The following is a 12,492-nucleotide window of genomic DNA, read 5'->3' as shown; positions in this document are numbered from 1 at the left end:
GCAGGAGGATTTATTAAGAGGTCAAAAAACAATCATAACTTATGCATCTCTCTATCTATTTGTCTCTTTGACAATTTTCTAAATAGAGACATTTATCGCCTATAAGGTAAAAAACAACAACAACACAATTCCCAACATATATTATTCAAACCAATATTATTGTCCCCAGCCATTGCAATGCGCACTTAATTCCAATATCTACATCAAATATATATCCAATTGTGCAAATTTATATTTACAATTGTTGTGGCATACCTTTACAATATATTTTTTTTCTCGTAAAGACTTCATAAATCACCTAGTTATAAACAGTCCTGTGGAATTTAGGGGGCCTTTGGCTCATGGATTCATGCCTTGGGAGTGGGAATGACATGCACCCATGATACTTAAACCCATGTTTGACAATAAAGAAAGGAGTGAGTAGTGGGTTGGCATGGGAATGAGATGCATGCATGTGGGGCATTTCCAATCCTCCCAAAATTGGGGGGATTTGGACTCCTTAGTAATGAAATGACTCTTATACGCTTCATTTATTATAATAAATTATATTAGTTAATTATTTATTTAATAAATAAATAATTTTAATTATATAAATTAGTTGAAATAGTTAATTACAATTAAAAGAAATAAATAACATATTAAAAATATTAAATAATAATAAACACGTTATTTATTTATTAATTAATATAACAAACATGTGTTAGTTACATTAATTAGTTGTAATATTTCATTTTTAATTAATTAAAATAAATAAGTAAATATATTATAAATACTTAATAATAATAATAATAAATCATGCAAATTATTTATTATTTTAAATTATATTAATTAGATGAAATATTTAATAACAATAAATTAAAATAGTTAAATATATTAGAAATATTTAATGATAATTATAATAATTATTTACTATTAAATATAAACTATTGTTTTCTACAATGTCATTTTATTAATATAAAAGGGCATATGTGTAATTATACTATGTTTTTCTCTCTTACTTTTTCTATTCCTAACTCTCATTCCTCCAACCAAACACCTTTATCATTATCCTCCCCTTTCCCCTGTTCTCATTCACACTCCTCTTTTCTTCTCATTCCCCTCTTCCCATTCCTATTCAACAATCCAAACTGACCCTTAGTTATTAATAAAGATGATGCCTTCTTGATCATACTTATGTAACGTAATACACACACACACACACACATATATTAGAATGATGTCATTGCACTGCGAACGGGAAGATCATCCTCAATATATGGTGGTGCCTTGAGAATAGGGTTCCTTCTGAAGAAATTAACAGGCTTGAGTTCAAAGCCGAAGGACACTGTTGGCATGATAGGGTAGTCTTCTTGGCAGGGAATGTGGTGAAACCCTAACGTGTACCATAGGACTATGTCCTTATTCTCTATTCCTCGATCTCTGCCAATTATTTTGATTCAACTGGTTATGCCCTGCAATCATTGGTAATTAAGACTGAGAATATTTTTGCATTAAGAGAAAATATAATAAAAAGATTTAAAAAAATAGTTACATTTATATTTTTCATCATTGACAAACTAGATGTTAATATTCACAGCAAAATTACCAAAAATTTGAAAAATGGCATATCCTCCCTATGATTCAACTGTTTTGGTCCTCTGACTAAGTATGAGCAGTTCTAATGGGAGAAAATTTAACAAAGAGCCAAGGGAAAAGGAAACGGGGGAGAAGAGAGCCAAGGGAAAATATAACAAAGTGTACCAAGGTTGAAAAGGGGGAGAAGAGAGCCAAGGGTAGATAAGTATCCACTTACCTTCCAATTTATGACACGCACCCTCGCGCTCCCTTGTTTTCCACCCAATTATACAAATTCCTTTGACGTGAGAGGCCATAGATAGAGATTTGTATTGGATTAAGGGTTAGTTGTCTTACAAGAGCGCTATCCCATTTTTGATGCATTCATACAAACCCTTGTGATATGACGGATCATAGATTGGGGGTTTCTATTGGAAAAGTCACCAATCGCCATCCAAGCGTGATTGGGGTATTTTCGGGTCACCTTGACTCAAACAATTTGAATTAAGGAAGTTTGTAGGTTTAGTACTTCAAGTTAGATATCCTAGGGGAATCAGTGCTTAAGCACCATCTTCACCATCTATTGATTGTCTCCTTGTTCTCTTTTTGTGCATTTAACATTATTTTAACTGTGTTGAATCATCATTTCTCCAACTTGTGTTTAAGGTTAGATAACAAGTTTAGAGTGTATGCAAGTAATCTCATTCCTTCTAGATATGATAATCCAACATTTGAGATCTTTATTACCTGGACACTCATATACTTGTGGTACAAATATGCAAAAAATGTCATGTGCAAAAGTAAAAAATAAATAGTAATTTATATAAAAAAATATATAACCAATTTAAACCAGTAGAATTAGAAAAAAGAAAGGTTTTAAAAACTCAGCCACTTCAAAGGTATTAAGGAAAGTCACAAAGCATGCAAGGTCTAATTAATTTAACCAAAGGCAAAATCAATTCACCAGATATTTACTGGTCGATGCTAAATTACATGCATGGAGCATACAAATAGCAACGAACAGATAAACATAGAGCTCAACTGAACTGACAAACAAAATTTTTAAAAAGATCCAAAATAAATAAATAAATAAATAAATAAATCTTGAAAATAATTAACATATATTATTTCAGAAGACATCGGAGTAGAAAAGGCACAATACCCAACATATATTATTCAAACCAATATTATTATCCCCAATAATAACAATGCGCACTTCCAATATATATCTACATCAAATAATATATCCAATAGGGCAAATTTATATTTCATAAAGCTGTGGCATATCTTTGCAAGAATTTTTTTTTTTCTCCTAAAGACTTCATAAATCACCTAGTTATAAAGAGTCATGTGGAACTTAAGTATTAATAAAGATGATGTCTTCCTAATACTTATGAAGCGTAATAATCCTAAGCTTGCATACACACATATATATATATATAATTATAATGATGCCATTACATCAAGAAACTGGAAGATCAACCTCGATGATATGGTGGTGCTTTCGAGAATAGGGTTCCTTCTGAAAAAATTAACGGGCTTGAGTTCAAAGCTGGAGGACACTGTAGGCATGATAGGGTAGTCTTCTTGGCAAGGAATGTGGTGAAACCCTAATGTGTACCATAGGACTATGTCCTTATTCTCTATTCCTCGGTCCCTGCCAATTATTATGATTAAACTGATTAAGTCATGCAGTCCTTGATAATTAAGACTGAGGATATTTTTGCATTAATAGAAAAAAATGTAATAAAAAAGAATTAAAAATTGTTATGTTTATACTTTTTAGTTATCCACAAGCTAGATGTTAATATTCACAGCAAAATTACTAAACATTTGAGAAATGGCATATTCACTCCTATGATTCAACTGTTTCGGTTCCAGACTAAGTATGAGTAGTTCTATTGCAAAAAAATATAATAAAAAAGGGGAAAATAATTTTTTTCTTATGTATTACGTACATATATTATACTTTTTGGTTCTCTGTATCCAAACAAACACTAATTAAATGCATTACTGTATCAAATATTGTAATTAAAAACATGTAGCTTATTTTGATGTTTTTTAATTTTTTATCGTCGTTAAAGTAAAACATTAAATATTGATTATAAAATCACTAAGGTAGTATTTGTTTGGAGGAATTTTGAGTTAAATATAATTTAAGTTACGAGATTTTTAGAAATCTAGTGTTTGGTTCACAAGATTCTAAAATCTCATTTAACTCAAATTACATCTAACGAGTGATTCGGTTTTACGACCAATTAGACGTAAAACTAAATCCCTTATTTTATGATTTTTTTCACATGCATAACTTGTGACTTATATGTGACCAATTAAAGAAAAATAAATTTTATCAAGTATTCATGGATACTTTGGTAGGATATAAAAATTACAAAATCTAATAATAAATTTAATAATTATTTAATAATTTATTTAATAATTAATTTAATAATAAAATTAATAGTTGAATGAGCAATACCATAATTAAAATCAATATGGTAGAAATGTATGAAAACTTCTTAAATATTTTTTTTGTTGGGTTAATAATTAAATTTTAAAATTTCAAAATATAATAAAAAATTAATAAATATAATAATAATTTTAATACTAATTTAATAATAAATTAATAGCTAAACTAATTAATATGATATTTAAAATTATTAAAATAACATTAAAATATTTGATATAAAAAAAATAATTCTAAATTTATAAATTTTTCTAACCAAATATAAAATCTTATAATACAGCATCTACAGTTACATTTAATTAAACACTGTATTTATATTATATTTTAAAATCTATATATTTTTAATTAAATTATAATTATAAATCTATTGTATTTCCAGTTACAATCAACCAAACATCACTTTAAATGAAATAGAAATCAACATGCACATGAAAGGAAATTAGAAAAAGGACAAAAATGAAGGCCGGCTAAAATTTACAAAGATGATAATTAATGTAGGTACCTATCAGACCATGTTGCAAGAGTGTCATCTCCATGGCCCTGGTACACAAAACGGCCACCTGCCCATTGCTCACTCTTGTTGTATGGAGTTACCCATATCTGATCAAAATTATCTCTAATTAATCATGTTACACATGTAACACATGTGTGCGTGTGTTCGTTGTGATGGTGTTAGCTCAATTTTTTAAAAGTTTTAATATCTCTCTATAGTTATTAATACTCAAATTAACAAAACTTACGCATTGAACATAATTTTTTTTTTTTAAAAAAAAAACATTGTGCACAAATTACTTCAAACACAAACTTTTAATTATTACACCTCAATTATATATTAAAAGGCACTTAAAATCCCGACCTCCCATATAACAGTTAAGTGCCTTAATCACAACATAATTCTCTACTAAATATTATATCATCTATTAGGTATCGACCAACTAAGTGCATTCATTTATATCATGGACATAATATACCTCATAAAGACCTGAGGAAAGTATTAACAACAAATATATATGTTGGAAATATAGTACCACACCTGGCAAGTAGAATGTGTCGAAATGGGCTTATATATATGATAGAGGTCGAGCCACTAAACGCACCTCCCAGTATACAAGTTTGCTGCAAATCAATCGAGTTGAACTCGAGAGAGGTGTTGGAAATATAGAGATTACACTCGGTTGCAGTAATAAGTGTAATGGGTTTATATATAGGTATAGAGGTCGAGCCACTAAACAGACCTCTGGTATACAAGTTTGTGCAAATTCGACCGAGTTGAACTTGAGAGAGGGTGTTGGAAATATAGTATTACATCGGTTGTGTAATAGAAGTGTAATGGGTTTATATATATGATAGAGGCTGAGCCACTAAGTCTCGAGATTTTTTGCAGTAAGGCCCCTAGTTCCATATAGAGCTCCATATAAGGCCCACCCTAGTAGCAAAATATAAAAATCTAACATCAGATCGTGAGCAATATAATGGAGCACCCGATGCCAGACAAGTCCACTGTGTGTAGGGATCTCCGAGGCATACGTGAGTAGTACAAAATCCACTGTAAATGGACATCCGCTGTACAGAAGTCCTGCAAAGTCGACCGAGTTGAACTTGAGGGAGGGTGCGAAATATAAGTACTACACGGGTCTGCAAGTAATGTAGTAATCGGCTTATATATAGGTATAGAGGTTGAGCCACTAAGTCTTGAGACTTTTTGGTGTAAGGCCCCTAACCCTATATAGAGCCCATATAAGGCCCATTTGTAGCAAAATATAAAATCTAACAATATATATATATATATTACCTGATTATTTGTGAAAGCACCCCTACGTTGTGGAGGATCATCCAAATCAAGCAAACTGGCAGCAGTGGCAGAAGGGACTAGTTTGTACCCAGAGGGGTTCCCAACTCCTGAAGTTCTTGAAGGATTGATAATATGGAACTCATAAGGATCATAAAGAGAGAGTTTAACCTGTGCATCCTTCTCAGTCTTTGCAATGCTCCTTATGACTTTCATGTAGCTTTTCCTGGGTGATTCACCAGGAGATGTCTCTTGCTTGATCATATGAAACTTGGCAAAGGAGTTGTCAGGGCCATCAATGTCCATGTCCATGTAGAAGCTCAAGAAATGGTCATGGACTACACCAATAATGTTATCTGTTATTAGGGTTCCATGCAAGTCTTCTCCTTCTGGGACTTGGCTCAGGTTCTGGTATGTGGTTCCCTTCACTAGCAACATGCCACTCAGGCTAACCTATCATCAGTTTCATTGGCATATAACTCCATGCAGTGTGAAGCAGTGAAGGAAAATTTTTAGAAATATATGTAAGTGAAGAAAATATTTAAAAGCTATCATTTTGATTTTGATTTCTATATAAATCTGTGTGTAATAAATAAATATTTAAAAGTATAATGTTTATAATTAATTTAAAAGTATGTATATATTTTTTATACACACTATAAATAAAATTGCAGTGAAAATTACCTTAACTTTGATGATGCCATCAGTTTGGAACTCCCAATCAACTATGTAGTCATAGTTGCCCACAGAAGCTGCAGTGCGGACCACCAATGTTATTTTGGGTCTGGCCTCTCGTATCTATATTTTAACAAATAAAATAGAGTTTAAAAATATAAAATGTAAATAATAAAAATAAGCCATTAAATTGGAAAAAATCTAACATAAAAATATAATATTACTATCACACTAAGAAACCATCACACGTGATTTCATTGTAAGTGACTTGGAAACTTAATTCCTATCAAATGAGCTTCCATGCAATTTTTTTTTTTTTACTAAAAAAGTGATAACTCATTCTTTTACTAAATAAAATGTTGAAAAAGCAACTACCTTTCATAATATTGGTTGGGGATTATTACTTGCCAATATTTATCAAAAAAAAAGTTTAATAACATTTTAACCTTAATGAATTGATGAGCAAGTTTTAATATATAATAAAATAATAATTAAAATTTTTTTAAAAAAAATACAATATACAATTTCTAAGATAAATATTTGGCACAATAGTTTTTTCCTCAATCAAATTTAACTGTTCAAAACATATCAATGTTTTTCTCCACATATAAAAAATATTTAAAACATTCAAATCTACCCACCATGTTCATTTTTTTTAAAAAAAAATTGAATAAATCACTATCCATTATAAAAAATTATAGGATTAAATAGAGATGCTAAAAGAAAGCAGAAAAAAAAAATCCACAAGTAGAGAAAGGGATATATATATATAAACATAAAAAGGACACCATGAAAGGAAACAAACAAAGGCTGAAAATAAAAACTTGGAAAATCCCAAGCAAAGAATTGGGGAACTTCAACTATGTCATTTTTTGGGCGACAAGTGTATGACCAACATTGGTCCCCCATCTTCTTGGACTAATATTTTATAAAAATCTTAGTTTGCTTTAATTGTTTCTTTCTTAACTCCTTTGGAAAACTAATAACCATTCAACAACCTGATAGCTATCAACCACCTCAAGGATGAATATGAGGCCAACCAATAGCGGCCATGAGGTGACAAACCAACATGAGATATTTATAACAAACACAAAAAGACGTAAATAAAGAAAAAACGGCGGTGTAGGTTCATAGTATACACGGGAGGCATATGATATATTAAGTATTTAAATTTTAATTGCTAGTTTAATATTAACTAAAAATTAATTTTAATTGATTATCATTAATCATTACTCTACACCTTTCTCCATCATACGTGTTTATTTGTGAAGAACTAATATAACTTATTAATGTTAAATTGAATTCAATTTAATACGGAAATCTGAATGAATAAAAAACAGTCAAAATTATAGATTCAAATCAATATCAATTTTAATTAAATGATTTTTTTTTTAGCCCACCAATTTTAATGCATATTAAATATGTACTTGACCTTTTTTTCTTTTGATAACAATCTAATATGAAAATCTAAATGGATAAAAAAAACCAAAATTATATATTCAAATCAATGTCAATGCAATTAACTGATATCAAATTACGATTTTAAATAATATTTTTGCCAAGCCCATCAATTTTAATGCATATTAAATATGACTAATATATTTGACTTTTTTTTGTTTTTGATAAAATAGAAAATTACTATTTATATCATTCAACGGCAAGCTGCAGGCAGAAGAGGAGAGCTAACTTTATTGCAAAAGCTTGATTCGAAACGGCATTTGTTGGCTTGAAAGCAAATGTATGAGAAAAGATTCAACCACAGAATTTCCCATGTGGGACCTCTACACTTTACTTTTGAGTATGACAATGTTGGCTTAACATCTTACCCGCATCTTGATCATATCATTTCACATTAAATTACTGTTAATTACTAAAAGATTACATATTTGCACTTATATTATGAGAAAGACTGGTCTAAAAATATCTATAAAAAAAATCTAATCACAACATTAACCAGTCGAAAGATACATACAAATATCATTCCAGCATGACACATGATTGTCAGTATGCTATTTCCATACATCAATCAATCATTTTCTACATCATTATTTCATTTTATGTTTTGTTATATTATTTATGTTTTGTTTCATCAAATATGATCTTAAAAAAAATATATTTGTCAACCATTGGATAGCCCAATGGTATGACACCAAAGTATAAAGGGGGAGGTCATGGGTTCCAATCCCTCACCCGACAGTACTGTTCATCGTACTGTTCACCCGTGATTGTACATATACTGCATATCCGGGTTCTAATACTGTTTGGTACTGTTTATATTCATATAAAAAAAGACACTTATCGTCTATTATTTAAATATATATATATATATATTTATCAAGCACACATAATTTCCATTTACACTTAATATTATTATTATTATTATTATTATTATTATGGTAATTGACTTTGTTACCTCTCATGCGGCTAAAGGTGTAAAAATAGTAAATTTCAAGATGGAAAAAGAAGGAATAGAGCATTAGAGTTAGGGAACTAACATGGGGCTGAGCGTGGCGCCAGGCGACGTCCCCGTCGTACCTCTCGAAGATGCAGATCAAGTCCGGGCGCACAAATGGGCTGCCATCGGTGGCGGCGAAGACGGCGTCCATGTAGTGCGCGTTGCGGGGGCAATCGTTGAGCCTGACCAGCGGCATCGAGCTCACTCCGAAACCATATTCCCCCGAATCCAAGTACGTCTTGAAATACCACCCTTCGCTCGGGTCCATGTACGGCACGAACAACTCCGAAGCGAAACCTTGATACATCACACTCCTCCATTCACCGCTCTCCGGGTCACGTAGCCTCGCACGTGACACCACAGAGCCGGCACGTGCATCGGGCTTGAGGTGAAATTCCCAACTTGCCCATTTGATGACGTGGCCGTTCTCAATGAAGTAGCTGGGTCCTCCCACTTGCTCTAGCGACACGGGATTGATAGGGTTTGAAAAGGACTGGGGTTTCTTATGCTGGGTGGAGTAGCGGTAATCGGTATCCTCACCGGCGGAGATCGGGATCCCGGGACCTGAGTCAGAAATCCGGATCACGAGAGCGGCATCGACGTCGACGATGGCGGTGAGGCCTTCGATGGGGCGGAGATAGAAGTTGGGGGCGGCGGCGAAGCACTGGACCTTGATGAGCCGGCGGTGATCCTCCTCTGAGCCAAACCAGCCGGGGGAGAGGGGGGCGCAGTTGACGTCTGAAGAGGAGAGGCCCTCGAGCATTGAGTGATTGGAGGAATGAGGGATCATTGAGGGCGGTGGCGATGGCGCGGCGCATGTCGTCGATGGTGAGGAAAGGGAAGCCGGAAGGGTTGGAGTGGTGGAGAACGCGACCGGAGGCGAGATCGATAGAGATTAGGTGGGTGTGGCCCGGGGGAGAGTAGGCGGTGACGGTAGCACGGCGAGGTGGGAGTGGATCGCCGGAGCGCCAGCGGAGGACGATGAGCTTCGGGGGTTCATCGAGGGAGATGGAGTGGATGGCGGGGAACTGGTTCGGGGCGGCGAAGGGGTGGGTAGGAGACGAGGATGGATCGAATAGCGGCGATCTCGTCGAAGGTGAGAGGATCAAGAGGATGAGAAGGTGTGCGAGAAAGGATCGGTGGGGGATCGGAGCATTGGAGAACGGGGCCGGAGTGGAAGGAGATGAGGAAGAGGAGGAGGAGGAGGAGAAGGGCGAAGATGGGGAGGAGAGGTCGGAGAGACGCCATTGTTGACCTTCAGAGAGCTTCTCGCGGTGCAAGGGATCGGTTATATGCTTTTTAATATATTTGATTTTTTTTTTTTTCAAAGATTCTTCGCTTTTTCGCATATAAGTCCTGAATTTTATTAAAATATAAAAAAAAAGTTTGAGAAATCTTTTGTTTAGATGCTGCTTTTTGTGGTTGTTTGTGAATATAAATGATTTGAAGTACGAATTTGAGAAAGATTCTTTAGGAGGGAGGGAATTTGGAATCTCTGGAAAGCGCCAAGGCGAGAAGGTATCTTCTAGATGAACGGTCTGGATTGCTTGATAGACATATAGTGTGGAGACATCGCCAAACGGGTAAACGGGTCTGATTAACTGGCGGGTTAACGTGTTAAATCAAGCTTGCCGTTGTTTTAGCTTGTGAGTTGTGAGATAATGTGAAAGGTGTCTTTAATTATTCTAATTTAAGTAATTAATATTAAAATTACATACAAATAACCTCTTGTTTCTCTTAAAATATATAAAAACAAAAAAAAAATCAAACTAATTAATAAGCCAATTACTATATAAGATGTGATTTCGCATAGGAAAAAAAAAACAATCAATCATGGGAAGAAATCAGAATAATATTACAATAAACAATGGGTATTGCATATCGAGATTGAAAAAATTATCATGTATAACGGGAACAAGAGTACCTATTTTGAAAATTAAAGGTGTATTTGAATGGAGGTAATAAACACTGTTAGAATGGAACCATTATCAATAGTAGTTTATACCCATATTTGAATGCACTACTGTTAGAATGAGACTGAATATATAGATAATAAATAGTGGTACTGTAGAGGCATATGTATTCTCCCCAAAATTAGGAGGAATGGAACTATTTGGGGGGAATGAATAGTATTAGCCTTTGAAATGATATTTTTGCACCTTTGAATATTTAATTAAATAAAACTTATAAAATTAAATAATTAAATATAATAATTAAATTAAATAATAATTAAAATAAAAATTGTTATATAAAATTACAATAATAAAAATAAAATCACATTTTTGCCTATTACACTATTAATTAATTAATTAAAATGAGATATTTAATGTAAATATTTAATTATAATAATTTTAATAATAATAATATTCAAAATATTCTTTAGATAAAAATTTATTTATATTTTTGTGTTTCAAGGTATATAAAAATAATTCTATCACATTCCCTTCTTAAAATTTTTCATTCCCAATGAATTATTTCTCCAACCAAGCACAGTTTTCATTCACATTCCTAGTGTTATTTCAATTACCTTTTTCATTCCCCTTCCATGAACTAAATGCACCCTAAACACTAAGAATTTATTTAATTCAAAATAAGATTTCAATTTAATTTTTTTCAAAATCTCATTATTATGATTATAATAACTAGGGAAAATTGCTTGCATACCCTTGTAAAACAATGAAATTGCTTAAATACCTCATAAAAATACTATTTACTTGCATACCCTTATAAACCTAACTTTTTTACTTATATATCCCTGTCGTTAGTTACCGTTAGCCACCGTTAGGGTTTATGGAATTAAACATAGTTACCACATAACCCAACTTCACAAAATTACCCAATTACCCTTAACATCATCCAACCTAAGCCATCTGAGAAAAATTCTTAAACTTCTCAACCACTCAGTCGCCATCTTTTGAGGTTCCCTTCTTACCAATCCCTTCAAGCCACGCCATCTCACTCGCCGGCTCTTTCAAATCGACATCAGAGACATCTACACCGTCCCCGGAGGTTTCAACCTAACCCTATTGGACTATTTTAACACCGGCTACGGCCAACGCCGTGCCATTGCGCATGTACCGTTACCTTCACCGTCTAAGGTCTTAGCGTGATCAACGCCGTCGCCAGAGCTTACTCGGAGAACCTCCTAATCGTGTTCATCGTCGGCGGACCAAACACCAACAACTACTGTACTAAAAATTTGATGTCCTTTAGAGAACTTGATGGTAAAAAACTTGATATTGGATGGATGTTCAAAAAAAATTATTGGACTTTTTTCGTATAAATTTCATATGTGATTATATTTTGAGTAGGTGTATAAAATTATTTGTTATATATTGTTAAATGTCATAATTTTTACTTATTTTGAGGCTGTATTTGTAAAGAGCATGTGGGGTTAATTTTTCAGTTAGTCACCCAACTATAACTAATTATCACTTGGTCACCCAACTTCAAAACGTATCAAAATAGTCACCCAACTAATAATGTCTTTCACCCATCGGTCACCGGAGAGATTCCGCAAATAAAAATCTTGCGTGGCAGTAGGAATAGTCGAGT

At 33.1% G+C, this 12,492-nt stretch overlaps 1 protein-coding gene across 1 annotated transcript; it reads right to left on the bottom strand.

Annotated features, from left to right (window-relative positions):
* Nucleotides 1-1,208: 1,208 nt before the first annotated feature.
* On the bottom strand, nt 1,209-10,236 carry LOC120257421 (primary amine oxidase-like). Its single transcript, XM_039264900.1, is given in 8 exon segments — nt 1,209-1,419; nt 3,038-3,211; nt 4,521-4,618; nt 5,811-6,260; nt 6,492-6,605; nt 8,978-9,691; nt 9,693-9,984; nt 9,986-10,236. Coding segments are annotated over 8 exon segments (2,253 nt in total). The 5' UTR covers nt 10,186-10,236.
* Between the last annotated feature and the right edge of the window lie 2,256 nt (nt 10,237-12,492).

The sequence above is a fragment of the Dioscorea cayenensis genome, unplaced genomic scaffold (genome assembly GCF_009730915.1).
Source record: "Dioscorea cayenensis subsp. rotundata cultivar TDr96_F1 unplaced genomic scaffold, TDr96_F1_v2_PseudoChromosome.rev07_lg8_w22 25.fasta BLBR01002088.1, whole genome shotgun sequence".
In the NCBI taxonomy this organism is placed as follows: domain Eukaryota; kingdom Viridiplantae; phylum Streptophyta; class Magnoliopsida; order Dioscoreales; family Dioscoreaceae; genus Dioscorea; species Dioscorea cayenensis.
This window is presented reverse-complemented; position numbering and strand designations above follow the sequence as displayed.